This window comes from Melanerpes formicivorus, unplaced genomic scaffold, assembly GCF_026170545.1.
Source record: "Melanerpes formicivorus ecotype bairdi unplaced genomic scaffold, bMelFor1.0.p_v2 SCAF_26, whole genome shotgun sequence".
In the NCBI taxonomy this organism is placed as follows: Eukaryota; Metazoa; Chordata; class Aves; order Piciformes; family Picidae; genus Melanerpes; species Melanerpes formicivorus.
The window spans coordinates 5,629,355-5,646,037 of NW_027142378.1; the positions used below are offsets into that span (position 1 = coordinate 5,629,355).

General features: G+C 38.0%; 1 protein-coding gene across 1 annotated transcript in view; it reads right to left on the reverse strand.

Moving 5' to 3' along the window:
• USH2A (usherin) overlaps positions 1-16,683 on the reverse strand; it is a 378,576-nt gene that overhangs the window by 56,444 nt on the left and 305,449 nt on the right. Inside the window, exons 55-59 of the mRNA XM_068153470.1 lie at positions 11,365-11,472; positions 10,649-10,832; positions 9,818-9,975; positions 1,810-1,968; positions 1,012-1,174 (exon numbers count right to left, since the gene is read on the reverse strand). Of these exons, the coding sequence (XP_068009571.1) occupies positions 1,012-1,174; positions 1,810-1,968; positions 9,818-9,975; positions 10,649-10,832; positions 11,365-11,472 (772 nt within the window). The remainder of the gene's footprint in view (positions 1-1,011; positions 1,175-1,809; positions 1,969-9,817; positions 9,976-10,648; positions 10,833-11,364; positions 11,473-16,683) is intronic.

Genomic DNA, 16,683 nt, shown 5'->3' on the forward strand with positions numbered 1-16,683 from the left:
TCCTCTTTATAAAGGGGAGGACTTGGGTATTTGATCAAACAATTAAAAAAATGGGGAAAGTAAAGGATATTTCAAGAGAGCGGGAATTTTTAGAGACTATTTCTGTGTTTAGGACAAAAGTGAATTTATATTAATTATCACTGCTGCTTTCAAAAGGTAATTTGATTCCTTTTCTGCTCAGTCACTGATCTAATATAATAAAATGCCCCAAAATTATTGCGAGAGGCTAGGTTCAGCCCAGCATGTGTTTGCCATGCATATTAAGAGTTTGGAAACCCAGGAATTTCAGAGTTTAAATTTCTCTATAACACACAGCTTCAGTTTTATATTCACTGATTTTTTGTAGATATTAACCTAGGTGCCTTCAGCAAGGTTTTGCAAAAGGGTCAATGGACACATAGATGCCAGTGCTCTGCTACTTTGATACTTCCCTGAACACAGCTGTCTAGATTGAAAAGTCATCACATAGAGCTTGTGAAGCTCCTCATAAGGAGTGAGGATGTGTCGATCAACCACCTAGACAAGGCATTTGAATAAAAATACCAAGGAACATAAATAGATGAACTGTAATCACACTCCAGATTACTTGCTTATAAACAGCATCAATTTTTCCAAGACAAATTATATCTGTATTAGGAACCTAGATATCTTTGAAATGGTGAATTAGTCTTCTTTCCATTGCAAAATTCTCAACCGTGTATCAAAGAGGACTGAAGAACGTATCTAGTGGTCTAGGTAAACGCAGTGGGAGTATCTATCTTGACAATTTTTGCCTGTCCTTCTGAATTTTTAAAAATATGTTTTCAGCTGCTTAAAAATTAAAAAATTCTTCAGGAAGAAGATTCTTATCTCTTTTTCTCAACTTGTCCATCCATAGATCAGCATCTCATCTTAACACTTGAAAGGTAATATGCATTTTGCCACATAATTATACACTTTTCCCCGCACCCTTAGCATATCAAAGAATAGTTCAATAAGACTAAGAATCTGAGATGATAAAAAAGTATTTACCTGTGAATAAAGTAGTTAGTAATGATGCCATTTGGTTTCTTAGGTGGTGCCCATTTCACTTCCACGAGCGCAGAGCCCGTTGCTGTAACAATAGGTGGGCTCAGTTCCTCAGGAGGTGCTTCAGCAGTTCTTGAACATATTCGACCACTTACTCCACATCCACCTACAAAACCAGAAGTTTGCTTAGTGATGAGAGCTTCTTTCTTAACAAAAAATAGAGTAAAAGCAAGTATAGTAGCAAAAGAATAAGCTCCTTCTGAAACAGTGCCTCCTTTCACCTCATTTCCTTATAAAGTACCCATTTAAATTACTGCAGCTGCACTAATTAAATACTCCCAGCATTCACCCCTGCAGGCAAGGAGAGAATTGGCTTCAAGTGCCATTTTAGAAAGACTTATTTCACCTGGTTCCTGAAAATTGCCATTGACATTAAGGAGTTTTAAAATATTTGGGCTTTTCTCTCCTGACTTTATTGCTTCCTGTTGGCAAACAGTTACAGAAGCGATTTTGTTCTGTATGCACATTTTCGATAAATTGTTAAGCTATTTGTGAAAAGTTTTCAATAAAATGGCATATATTACCTAATCCACATTTTTTTAAAATCTCCATTTAAAATATTCATGATGCAGCATGCAGAAATATTTAATGCCTCATTCAGTGCTAGGCTTTCTTCTTCACTAGGTAAACATTTGACTCCAATGTAAGAATTAGATTTTATCTGTTTTACTGAGTTGAATCTATTTGGTAAATCTCCATTCCTTTCCAGACACAGAGATGAGTCTTTTAAAATCATCTTACCGTTCTGGCATGCTTGTATTCTTATCTCATATTGGGTGTAGGGATCTAGGTCATCAACAAAAGCATAATTTGCACGTCCCACTGGCTTCACCACTAGAGTGGGACTGCTCGCATTTAGTAAGATGTTGTATTCCAAAGGCATACTGACAATGAATATCCCTGTTGTGAAACAGAAGAATCAGTGATTATCTGAAATGCTAACAACAGTGCAGGACAACTTCAAAGAGGCATTCATCCCATGTAATTTCAAATGTAAGCCCCCTCTGGAGGTTTTTATCTACTGGGTTGTTTTTTTTTTAGAGACTACATCCATTTAAATACAAACTGAAACAGATACATCTGCAGATCACAACTGGAAGACAGGCATTACAGTTCTTAGCTAAAAATCAAAATGCAATTCAGTCAATGCCTGTGTTGCAATTACTGCTTCTGGGAAGAATGACCTTATGACTGGGAACCAAGCAGCTTTTATGTCTTTATTTTGGAGAGACAACAGCTACTTAGCACTGCTGTTTGAATATAGGGTTGCATGATCAAAACACTGAATTGCCACCATTCAGCAAATTATCCTGAGTGTAGGTTCTTAGTCTCCTTTACCAGTAAAGTATGATACGCTCGCTTGAACCAAGAAACATAATTTGAACTGATATAAAAAGTGTTCAGGTTTTGTTGAAGGAAAAACCCTCAGATTTTGCTATTTTGTCTTAATTCAAACATTTTCCTCATCTATTCTTTTCACATGCTCTCAGTTCCTAATTTTCCAGTCCTGTTGAGAAGCTGAAAAAAACTCCATTTTTTCCATGAGAACATGCTAAACCCTAGGCCATCCCCCTCAGAATGATTGGCAGGGGATCATGAATCCTCTCTTGCTACTTCCTATATGATTTCTTGAGGGTTCTCATTTAGTTTTGTTTTGAAGTTAGGAAATGGGCTGTAGGTTTTTGGGGTATATTTTTGGTTTGGTTTGGTTTTTTTTCCCACTATAGACTGCAGACAGCAGCAATTCCATAAAACCAAGAGAATAACCAAACAGTGCTTTAGTATGTTTCCTTCATTCTGTAACTAGGTAAGACACAGACTTAATAAAGTGCAAAGCAGTCAAAGTACCTTTCTGAAATGAGTTATGATGTATCTGACTAGTGAGGACACGTCTCAACAAAACACCTGCTTTATGTGTCAGTGAGATGTGTTTTGTGATGGCACTAAAACTCAGATGCCTATGAGCAGTATTGAGACTTGTCCAGATCTTGAGAATCTTTCCATTCATAACTTTGGAAAACAACTCCATTCTTTCTCCTAACTGTGGTTTTTGGTTTTCTGATAAATTATCTACACTGGTACTATTGCCCTGAAGCTACAAAGAGCATTTTTTTCCCCATTGTTGTGTGTATTTTGGATGGAATTTTTATCTAAGTATGTATGTGAATATGCACATTCACTAATAAATAAATAAATAAAACATTACAGGAAAGCAGAGAGATTTCAGGTTTCATTGTGGTAGTATAAACAATGAATGCACAATGGAAGATCAGATCAGAAAAATCTTTGAAATACCATGTTTTAACAATTCTCTGGAGGAAAAGAGGACATAAACATCCCAAAGAAAAAGATACCGGTGCCTCACTGAATGCTAGACAAAGGAAATGTCATCAGATTAAAAAGATGGGAATAATAGCCCTGGAGTGGAGACGTGATTTCAATCTTATTCCACTGCATAACTTACATGAAGGAAAAAGATGCTGATATTAGACATTGGAAGAGATGAAGAGACATAAATTGCAGAAATCCCACTGTAAAATTGTTTTTTTTTTCAGTGTAGAAGTTCAAAGACAAATCCCAAGACTAAACATTGAGACTAGAATAATAGAAATATAACTTCTAAAGTTGTGCAGGATATTATAGATTAAACTTCTGAGAGGCGGTCATGAAGTAGAAGGGTACTGTAACAATGAAAATTATTTTTTTTGTCTGTGATATAGGGAAGATAAAATGCTCCAGAATAGTGCACTTGAGTGTGCATTGTGCATTTATACCCATAATTACAGACATGTCATTATAGCTAAACTACCTTAACTAACATTTTTTCCCCATTTTTCTTTTTCTTCTTCCACCTTACCCTCCCCTGTAATTGGAGCGTTTGTAAAGGATGCGACAGAAGATCCAACAGTAGGAATTTGAAATGGCAGACAGCACATCAGATAGAAACTACCTGTTCGTATCCTAATTAAGCTCCCCCTCTCCTCCGGTCCTGACAATAGACCAGATATTTCATCCAGAAAAACAGTGACACATAATTCATTTTTGTGCATTTGACTGGATCAATTATTCTAGCAAAATTATCCAGAAACCTTTAAAATTGGAACTATTGGGGATGCTCAATTCTCCAAGTAAAGATTAAATACAAACAAGGACAGCCGAATCCAGTCAAGAAAATGCAGCAAAAGACACTGATTTCAAAATAATTTACCTATTCATGTTGACTATTCAGTATGTAGCAGAAATTCTAACCCCACCTCAAAATCCCCAAACTTCAAATTCTGCTAGATGTTGCAATATTTTAGGAATAGTACCAACAATAAATATGCTCAGGAGAAACAAATATTCTCAAGAAGAGAAAAAAGCAATTGTAAATAAAACCAAGTAAACATCCTGAAAAATTTCAGTTCCAATCCAACAGAAACCTTTCTATGATGTGATTAAATTCATTGAAAGCGAAGATCAAAGGAGCTCCTTATAATCGGGATAATAGAAAGTATATACTCGTACCACACAGAAACTTTCTTCTAGAACAGCCTTCAGTATCTGCAGCCAGTCTGAAACTACTACCATGTGTGCTCTGATGACTGAGGGAAATGAAATGGGCATATTTGTTAAAGTCAGCTGGGAAACCACACGACTTGGTTAGTTCCAGAGTTCATAAATTTATGTCAGAATAAAAGGAACCGTAAAAGCACAAGTGAACCAATTTACCCTAAGTGCAAATGGCAGTTTTGTTATTTGGTGTCAAAGTTACCATGAGCACAATGACAACCTGCCATAACACATTTTCATGATCGCTAAAGAACAAGGATTTAGTTGGTTAATATTCCCAGCAATACTCTTTTTCATAATTTACAACAACTAGATGCTGATAGGTTATTTAACATTTATGAAGTTAAGATGTAATCAGAAAAACTCTGATTATCTTTACAAATAAAAAAGTTAAATTATTCCATTTTTTCCCCCCTCTTTCTCTCTGTGACTTCATTTCACAGCAGGTGCACATTTTGCAATGGGGCAAGTCAATCAGACTAAACCTTGGGGTTTTTTTGGTCATGTTTGGATAACATTTAATGGACAATGCTGTGCAAAACTCTGCAAATTAGGTTTGATGGCTCTGTCTACTTCAAAAGTAGGGTAGTTCATGAAATAGAATTTGCAGCACAAGATGCTTAGAACTCAGTGGGGGAAAGTCATGATGTTTTCCAGACCAGACTTAACTCCATTCACCACCACTCTTTGGGCCGGGCCATCCAGCCGGTTTTTTATCCGGTGCAGAGTGCGCTTATCCAAGGCTTGTGCCATGAGTTTCTGAAGGATATCTCACTCTGGTTGTATCAAATATTCCTGTCTGAAGACAGTAACAGCTAGAGGTGCTGACTGCTTTTAAGGCACAGCACTTTGGATGCTGAGCTTGAAAAGCTTGTCCTACAGTGGTGTGGAGCAAACAATAGTTTCCATGAGAAAACAAAAGTTAAAAAAATGTAACATTGGCTTAGCAAAAGTCTGAACAATTTCTTAGGCTTCAGATAGAGGAGAAACTAGGTCAGCTGGGGAGCTAAGAGACAAATAAAGGTAATTCAAACACCAAATCTGATGCCAAGAAGAACAAAGTAGGAATCCAGACATTTTACACAACTTCCATTTTAATGGACAAGCAAGCCCAGAGAGGGATGAAGTAGTGTTATAACATGATTAAAGAAGACATTTTCATTCAGATGATCATTAATGTATGAAGCAAGTAACACAGAAGCAGAGGACAGGATCTTCTTTGGAGCTTGTTCAGTTTTCATGTTATTGTCAGCAGCAACTGAAGATACCTAGAAGAATCAGGCCCCCACTGAGGACCAGTGGGGTTGTCGATGAGTTGAAATGCGGGATGGCTACCAGCCTGCCTATCAATAACTTTTATGGATATGCCTTGGAAGAATTATATGGTAAGGTTTTTTTCCATTCAGCTTTTCTGCTTCTATCCATGTCACTAATAGTTGTTCCATAATAATTGTAACATATCCTTCTGTAGCGTATCAGTGAAATGTACCATACCTGTGAGGTCTGTGCACTGAGGCAACGCAACAAAAGATAATGGGATACCTATTTCAGAAAATAAAGTCCTATTTTCTATAGTGAGTGAAGTGTGTCAAGTGTGTCAAATATTTTTTTCCGAATCCATCACTTTAACCACTACTTGGCCATCTTGCTATTTAGCTAAGTCAGGAGCTTTGAAATGCTACCTATCTATAAAGTCATAAGATTCAGATATATTACAAATGTTGAAGGACTATAATTAAAGCCATCCAAAAGGAAAGTCTGTGTAATGTGATGCCTATAATTAATCCTGAGAGTGACCATTTGATCTGAATGTATTACAGCAGATAAGAAGATAGAATGCCAAAGCATTCCTGATATCCACAGACAGGAAGACACTATGACTAACCTCTCATTAAAACTTGATTAATAAAAAGTACTTTTTTTTTTTCCTTTTCATGGCAACTATACCAATTAAAAGAAGCATCTTGTCCAAGAGTGACTGCCAAGCCTGACAATTGTTATAACAAACACTGCATTCTAGGTTTATAAGGGAAAACTTCTATTATCTCAATATAGACTTGTGAAAAAAGGATTAATATGCAGAAAAAAAGAGTAGATCAGAAAAAGAAATTTTCTCCATGAACAAGAACATAAATAAGGATTAAAAGCTGTAGTGTCTGGAAGTTAATCCTACCAAACTGGAGATGTCTGTGGCCCCAAATGTCTGCATGCGCAGGACATATTAAGAGGATGCATATTATTCCAGGAGATCAGAAACTCCAAAATAAATCTCCACCTGCATGCTCCTGGAAGTCTTCTTCTTGGGAGAAAAATCACCGGGAGCACAAAAGTCTCAGAATGAGGATGAAGCAGGATTATGAAGGGTCAAGAATTAATTTGCTATCTTCTGTATATACCTATGCTTCTGCACATGGGGTTTCTTTTAGTAGCATTAGTTGCATTTCATAGCATTTCTCTGCTGTTAGTACTCCCCATCAGACAGTAAGATCAGGTAGTGAACCTGAGGTGCCGTAACAAAAAGAACAGCAAGTTTTCCGTTCCTGTCTACCCAACAGGGGCACCGTATGAAAAACAATCCTTTATTCTGTGGCCACCAAAGAAATGTGGTGGGACTGTCTCACACAAGTTGACTGCTTCAATCATTGGCAACAAACTCTTCAGAAGAGATGAATAAGGAAGGAACAGCATCAGGGTGGCTCTGTATGTCAGGGACTGTTTTGATTTTTTGAGCTTAATGATGGTGACAGTGAAGGGGGGTCAGAATAACTGCCACCTTGGACTTCCAGAAGGCAGACTTTGGCCTGTTACAGATACTGGGCAAGAGAGTCCCTTGGGAGGCATTCCTGAGGACCAAGGAGTCCACACAGGCCAGATGTTCTTCAAGAATAAAGTCTTAACGGTGCGGGAACAGGCTGTCCCCATGTGTCAAAAGATGAGTTGGCAGGCAAAATGACCAGAGTGGCTGAGGAAACTAGGGTTGTTTAGTGTGCAGAAAAGGAGACTGAGGGGAGCCCTTACTGTGCTCTCCAACTTCATGAAAGAAGGTTGTAGTGAGGTGGGTGTTGGTAACGTGATAGAATGAGAGAAAATTACATCAAGTTGCACCAGGGGAGGTTTAGATTGGATATTAGGAGAAACTTTGTTGCTAAAAGGATTCTCAAACACTGGAACAGGTGTCCCCAGAGCTGTGGTTGATTTCCCATCCCTGGAGGGGTTTAAAAGATGCATAGATGTGGTGCTAAGGGACATGGTTTAGCACCAGACATAGTAGAGTCAGAGGATGATGGGACTTAGTGATCTTAAAGGTCTTTTCCAGTTGAAATGCTTTTATGATTCTGTGATTCATAGTTGAAAACTTAAATAATTGGCCCCACAACAAGAAGGCAGAGAGGAAGGGACTGAGTGAGCAAATATAGATTAAAGTGAGATGAGTGTTCAAGGTGAGCCCCAGCACCTGGGAAGAGGGACATGTGCATTCACTTGCGCGAGGAGAATGATTCAAACATCCGTGTGAATAAAACCCTGCAACTGCTATAGAGCCCGAGTCCAGCCACCTTCTGACTCCTGTGATTGGGTGGTTTCAGGAATATGTGAACTTTTGTATGCAAAATCTTAATTGCAGCACAACCAAACGTACTACACTGAACCCAATTCTCTTTACAGGGTTGTAACCTTCTGTGAGTAACAGGAATTTGAGCAGCAGGATAAGAAAATACCTAGAACAAGGACAAGCTTTTCTGGGAAACACCCCACTTTTCACAAGCCTATGCTTTAAATCTATTTATAATGTTGCTAAATATTTTATAGTTCAAATTATACTTATTATCAAAACTGTAATACAGCATGAGTCACTTTCCTATAAAGCCAACTGTAGATTATATGCCATTCGAATTCACCTGCCTTCTGCTGGGTTCTAAATCCTTTCAGGCAGTAGGGGGAAAAGTTTAATTTAAGATTTTAATCTTTTTCATATATTATAGCATTTCTATAATGGATTTTGTGCTTCTGAAAACTAAAAGATTGACAGCTCAGGGTATTATAGATTTATTAATCATTGCCTAAATGGGTAGGGTGAATGCTGCTAAGCACTGCCACAGTACTTGCAATCCCAGGCTTGAAGGCAAAATATTCTTTCTAGGTGACTTTTTTATTATTTTTTTTTAATGCCAGTTGACTCTACTGTGACTGCTACGCAAGGAGAGAACATCTTAAATAATTAGGAAGAGAGTTTGTCAAATACTTCCCTGAGTTCATTGACAAAACACATACTGTAGTTATTGGAACATGCAAATGCAATGTTTCTTTAAAAAAATGGCCTAATTTCAACTGAAAAAGAACAGTATCAAGAAACTGGAAAAACACTTTCCTGGAGACAAACTACACGAGACAAAGAATTGGCCATTTAGAATGCTCTCGTTGTCTCACAATAACTACACCATATAGTTTCACAACATCAGTGAAGTACACCAATCACTGAGGCTATGATATGTATTAATGAAATAGAGCACTGTCTCTTAAATAACAACATGCCATTTTTTCAGTTACTCCTTCCTAGCCTACCTCTGCAGCAGGCCAAGACAACCTGGTGACATTCAGGAGAAGAATAACAGGTAAAAATATTTCTGGACCTTTGTTGACCCACCCTGCTGTCCACGTAACACTATGGCGCTCTGGCAAACAAAATTTGCTCAATCAGGTCAAAGATAGCACAGGACCTCTGTGTCACACACTTACATCTTTTGTTAAAAGAACTTAACATTGCACACCCGCAGGACAACTAGACATTGCAATTGCTGTGATAGCTATCAAGTCAACGTCAACCAAAAAGGATGTCAGATTTCACTGTCGACAGCTCAGGTTAGTCTGCACAGAATGGGGAACTTCTTTTCAGTGTAATTGTCTGGGTTATTTTTTCCCCCCTTTATACTCACACTCAATAATAGTTCACAATTTCAAATTAACATACAAAGTTTTGATCAGCTAATCCTCACAATACTCATGTCAAGAATGTAGGTCAATAGTATTAATATATCTCTGGGAAACAGCAGCTTTATATACCGGTCATTTAAGTCACACAAACACTAAAGCCAAATCTGAAGAATAAAATTAACAGAATGATTCTGCTGCCTGCCTGAATATACTAATTTTTCCAGCCTTTCAATTTGCTAGAAAGTACTACATAAAAATACATTTTTACCTGGCACGTCCCAAGCGAGAAATATAGAGTATGCATCAATTACTGTGACATTATATGGGACACGAATTTTCTCTGGCGTTCCTACTGGTGTTTGTATAACATATTTATCACTAATGTTGCTGCCGCCCCAAGTGCTGGCTTCCAGCTGGTAAACATATCTGCACAAACACAAAAAAGATCAGTAGACACTACTGTTAGAGGCTTTAGGCATATCAGTAATAGAACATTTGCATTTTCACCAATTTAAAGCAAATAGACTACACTCTATACTTTGTGTATTAGAAATACCGCATTAGTGAAGATTTTCACCTCTAGGTTTTCCTAATGTGAGGAAAGTAACTGTAACTTAACATGAGAATAATTTTAATACCAAAATTCAAGTTAGCATGAGAGAAGTACTGACACAAATTGTCAAAAAGATTTTCAGAACAGCCTCTCTATATAAATGTTAGCAGCTGCTACTTTGAGCCAGTGCGTTCAATATGCACAGAAAAATTATAAACCATGGACAACGCTGTCTTCCATATAAAGATTGAAAGTTTTCTAAGGATAATCACCAATGAGCCACCAACAACCTCCCAAGGAAAAAAAAAAATATGTCTCCCCATCTTTGAATCAGAATCACCCATTCTCAGGAAAGGGAAAAGAGAAATCTTTTGATTAAGGCTTTCCAACATTTGGAAAAAGCGTTCTATCAATTTTTCAGTAATTAAGTACTACCTTAAGTTTTCCTTTTGTTAAAAGAGTAACTTATTTCACAAACACACACACACATATACATATATTTGGTACACCTTTCACATATTACCAGAGGTCTTTAACATGCCTTACCTACTGTTAGGTTGCAGGTTAACATCTGTGAAATTCAGGTCTGTACTGCCACCCAGAAAAATCTGTTCGTCATCACGAAATAATTGATACTGAGTAATGATTCCATTTGGTTTCTTTGGTTCACTCCAGTAGATTTCCACTTCTGTTGAGCTGACTATGATATGATGAGGATTTGGCCATACCCCTATGAACATCACAATGACAATATTATAATTTTATGACAGAAACACAAAGGTTTATTTTTTTTTTCCTTTTCCTACAGTTTGTGCTGGTTTTTTCAGTGATGCAGTGAAAGCAGAAAATGTTTCCAGAGAGAATGACAGAATTTAATGCACTTCCTGTATTTAACCTATATCAAATGCAACCAACTAGACAAGGCACAGATGAATGGAGGACAAGGCCAAAGGCTGCAGTCTTTATGTGCCCATTTGTCTGTGCCTATTTATCTGTGTTTTAAAAAATATGCACCTGCTAATTTCTAACAGTACTAACTTAAAGATGAACTTGGGGAAACTGTCTCAAAAAGAAAGTAGGAATGCAGTGCCAGGCAGGCAGTATAGCATGTGTTAAGATACAAATATTCCAAGGGAGATGGATTCTCTTGTGTAAATTTATACGTGATAGCTTGATGGATGATAGTAGAGTTTTGCACCTTGTAAAACCATCATAAAATACAAGCCCATATGACCATCTCTTTGCAGTTCTTTCTTCCTTACCGTGAGGAGCAGCTTGTAAAGTTTGACCTGAAAGTGGTTGGCTAGAAGCACATCCAGCAGATGTGCATGCACTAAGCATGAAGGTGTAATTAGTGTATGGCTGCAGACCTAGAAATAACAAACAGAGGTTAGCCTGAGATGTTGACATCAGGTATCCCAAAGAATTTTATCACTACATAGAATTTTACAGGACTTAGAGTTAACTTTTACCCATGGCAAGCATAAAATGCAAACCATTTTTATATCTGAACAACACCAAAATCTATGCTTCTGCCTGAACAAAACGGTTAAAAATTAACTTGAAAGCACCTAAATATTGTGGGTACAGACATAATCTTCATCAGTGGTAACAGCCCTAGACTTTCAAAGCAAAGTACCTGGAAATACAATTGCTTACAGTTTTGGAATTCAAAAGCTGATGAGCTTATAATGTTTTGAAAAATTATTACAAATGACAATAGAAAATTTATTGCAAATGTGACAATAAGAAAGAAAACCTTGCTCTTACTTGAGCATTTCCCACTACAGAATCACAGACTTGTTTTGGTTGGAAAAGGCCTCTAAGATCATTGAGTCCCACCATGGGCCGGAGCGGCCATTACCCATGTCCCGAAGTGCCATCCAGTGCCTCCAGGGACGGTGACTCCACCACCTCTCTGGGCAGCCTGTTCCAATGCCTGACCGCTCTTTCTGTAAGGATTTTTTTCCTAATATCCAATCTAAACCACCCCAGCACAATTTCAAGTAATTTCCTCTCATCCTATTGCCTGATACTAGAGACTGACCCCCACTACATTGCAAACAACTCCATAGATACTCTCTTCCTGCCCTCTTCCCAACTTCTTTTTGTTCAACTTTTTCATCCTATTTTTTTTTCCTATTTGTCACAAGGTTTTAGTATGATTCCTCTAAAGCAGTTAGAAGCAGGACAGATAACTAAGCCCTCCCCTTAACAAGACAATAATTTTAGTTGCCTGCATATTTTTTTTAATTTTTTTTTTTTTTTCCAGCTCAAACCTTCTATGCTGGATATCCTTGTGTCAGACTAAAAGAGAATATAATGTTTTCCCTGGGAAATTTCAAACATCCTTGTGCTGTGTCAATGACTTCAGATTTGATAAAAAGTTGCCCGCAGCTTAAGAATTTGACTTTAGGACTCCCAAAATTTAACCAATATACTAAGCTTTTCAAACAGTCATTTCGGTACACCTATTAAAGCTTTCCAGTTAAATTATTAAAGATGCAGACCTCTGTGAGCCTATCTTGGCCACTGCAGAGCTCAGTTTTAACTGCTGATCGGACTGCCTCACAGACCATACGCCAGTATTTCTCAAGATAATCTCAAAATGTATATTACCAGACACAGCTACTGAAAATTTCTCTTTTGCACGTTTTCAAGGATCTTCTTGTTAACAGCTCAAAATGCATTTTAGAAAATCCTGTTCCAGAAAGCAAACAGGACATACAGTACAAGAACAAGAAGCAAAGAACAAAAGCCCCCAACCTATCAATCAAAAAAAACCAAACAAACCCAAAACAACCCAACCCATCATCACCAACAACAAAACCCCTAAACAAACAAACAAAAAGCCCACAAAATGAAAGATTCATTTCTCTCAGAAACACGAATCTGCCTCAAAGAGACTGAGAGAAAGGAAAAGCATCCTGGACTGGCCAGGAGGCCATTTAGGATGTTTGAGATCTGGCTGTCAGAGTATCAGGTGTCACACAAAACTTTATGTATTCAAGCATCTCCAAAAGCTCAGGAAGTTCAAGCACCAGGTCTCAGGCAGGGCTCCAGAAAAGAAAGACATCACTGTCATGCAAGCTGTGATGACTTGAGATGTGCCCTCCTCCCTGCATACATATGAATGCCCTGGATGACAGAAGCCAACAGCCTTGATCCAGATGCAGTTTTTCTTCCATGCTGCCCCACACTTGTTTTAGCTTTCTAATTCAGCATCCCACAGGTTTCATGAAACATTCCAGTGCCATCCCATCACTGCAAGAAGGCTAGGAGTACTTCCTTATGGAGGGGTCTGGTCTGGAACATGAGTTGGACCAGACAGCCTCCATGGCTGCGAGCAGGAATTGAGGACAGCAGGCTGGGCTGAAATGAGATCCTAGGACCGTGGACAGGGATGAGGGAAGGCACGTGGAGCAGCTGGCAGCAGCTCCACAGAGAGGTGATGTGGGAGTGCATTGGTGCAGCAAGGCTGTCCTGCTTGCTGCTGCTTGGCCAACCTCCCAGGAAACTGCCCCTTTTCCTTTTTCCTTTTGGCAGCCAGTGCTACTATCCCTCTTGCCTCCTCCCTGTGCTCCACGTTCACATGAACTTTGGGCTTGTGCCTCCCTGATTCTTTCAGAAAGGAAATTTAGCTCTGGGCAGATGCAGAATTAGACCCATCTACACCTAGATCCCAGAAAGAATGAACCTAGCAAACATGAATGAACTGTGCCAGCAGACCTACATACAGGAGCCTTTTTTCTTTTGTACAAATGTCTACTTTACTGTGTAACACAGAGTGCCTGTGTGAGAGAGGCTGAATTGGGCTCATACAGGTCAATTCGTACATATTATATAAATCACTTTTCAAGTGCATGGCTTTGTGACCTTAATAATGTACTTTTGATGTAGCTCATGCGCCCAACTGTAATTACTTCAAGAACAATGTAATTCTGTGACAAGAAAAAAAAGTCCAGGCAAGATCTTAGTTTATAAACAAATCCTTGCTTATAGCCAGCAGGAAGATATTTTAATTGAAATATAATACAAATACAGAGAGAGAAAGAATAAGCAACAATTATGTAGAAAGGTAAAATACTGAATGGAAGACACGCAGGCTGCTTACAAATTGAACAAGACGTGAAGGAGAGAAAATAAAGAGATGACTCAGAGGGACAGCCCTGGCTGTAACCTAATCATAAGCTGGAAGAGAAGAAAAATCATCTGAACATTGAGTATAAAAGTAGAAAGGGAGAAAATGACAGTTGAAGACTAGAGAGAGGCAAAGGCATGGAGGAAAGCCAAGTATTTAACATTTCAGGATAGAAAAGATTACTGTGGCAACAAATTACTTGAATTCCCCTAAAGGGAGTCATGTTCACTTTTAAAGGAAACATGCATAATAAAGCAATACTCATTTACAACTACACTTTAAAGAGAAAAATGAGCATTAAAAAAAAGAGGAGCACATGATTTCGCTAAATTTATTAGTGAAATTCTGATACCTGAAACCTCTAGTCATACATGGAGCAGTCACAGCAGATTCTTATCTAGATTATTAAAGGTTTGCATTTAACACCTTGTCTTATGCATGCTTTGGAAAACTCTCTGCACATCAACATATGTGATTAATAATAAAAATATCGAGTAAGGTAATCTTGAAACATAAATAGCATTTTGCTTTTCCAATTTCTTTACTTGATTTTTCCCTAGAGGATATTTCTTTTTTTATTTTTTTTGTCTATTATTGTGGGGGGGGTTAAATTATTTCTTAATTTAGCAGTCTATTCTGTGATCGCAGCATTTGTCATTTGCTAAAAGGCTGTGGAAAAGTGCTGGTGTTTGTTGTTGGGTGGGGTTTTTTCCTCTGTGTGTGTTGTTTTTTAGCGGTTTGTGGTTTTTTTTTTTTTAAAGAATGCACTGTTCTATTAGCCAAATCAATTTCTTCTGATACTGTTTGTCTCCATTTGTGGCCATGGCTCCAGCAAGGTCAGTAATTAGCTCCCAGGACAGTGCTCCTGGGCCCTGTCATGGGAATTTTACTCAGGAGGATGTCAGAGTGCTGACCACAGCCTCACACAAAACCTTCAACTCCAAGAGTTTCCTTTAGATGAATATTGCTAATGATTCACTGCTGCATGGAGATGACCAGTGACAGCATTTCTGTATCTCTTTAGTTTACACCACTCTGAAATGGAGAATATGTTGATCTGAAAGAATTTCAAACTCCAGTGTCATAAACTATTTCTTTCCTTCACTTTATCTTGTTTGACTTTAACTCAAGATGGTTGATCCTATAAATTCTTGAAAAAGCCTTTTACTTGGGATGTTGTCATGAGTGTATCAAAAAGGAGGAGCTGGGAATGACCTTTTGTTATAAAGCCACCTGCTGCAGCTGAAGAGGGCACTCTCAGCTTTCTTTTACAATTACCCTAATTATTTTCCGCACTCTTGCCCTGTGCCTAGCCCCTACTGCAAAGCGTTATCAGGCCCATTTGTAAAGTAGTAGTAACACAAAGTGAAACAATGCCATAACTGTCATCCAAATAGTTCTGTACAGGGCAGTGGAAGTGTTCAGTAATAAATGATATAAAAAGGTCTTTTATTGACAAGCTGCCATGTGCTGTTTGCATTAGAGAATATGAGAAGATGATGGCTGCTGCCCCTAGCTCCCAATGGCATTCAACTCAGTGAGATAGCAGAAAATGCTTCAGTTTGCTTAAAGCATTGATAACACCTCTAAATAATTAACTGAGGACTTCCTGTCTTCAATTACTTAATGCTTTTTTTAACATCTTGAGAGGATTATAAGCAATTTATGGATTTCACATGATGAGCACATTCACCACTATTCCCACAAAGCATTTGTGGGATCATGTTTCCAAAGCTTTGATGTAATTAAAAATAAGCAACAAGACAATGGTGCAGTGTCAAGGTGCTAGCCTTCTTGTCTGCTATTTGCAAGACCCTAGATTCAAAGTCTCAAGAAATACTAATACTACAGCTCCATTAATGCTCAACTGTTGCTCAGGGAAAAGCAAACAGATCTGGAAAAAAGAAAAGAAAAAAGAACAAAAAAAGGAAGATGGGATAATCAAAGCATACTTATGCAGAGAATAAGGCAACAGTTCAAACATTTGAGATTATGTATGAAATAAATTTGATTGGCTTATCTTATTCTTTTAATTTAGAGAGCAATAATTATCCACATTGTTATATCACTGCCATGAATTGCACCTTATTACCCAAGGAAGCTCTGGCAGAAAACAGCGTAAGATTTGATTATGTCTGTCATGAGGAACAATCACTTATTTCATTGCTGGCTTTACACGGCAACATTGAACAGTGGCTTAATGGAACTGGCACACAAAAGGACAAAAAATCCTTGGTTTTTAGGGGGTAATTTCATTTCCCCTCCCAACTGGTAAGAAAACCAATATTGTTTGCATTAAAGCCTCAGTTACTCTGGAAGTATGTCTGCCTTTTGGGAAGGACAATAGGAGCATGTACAGTATTTTTCTGTGGGTTTGATAAATCATTCAGTGTTGATAGGGGCTCTTTATAAGTATAAACTCAAAACAGCAATTCTAAAA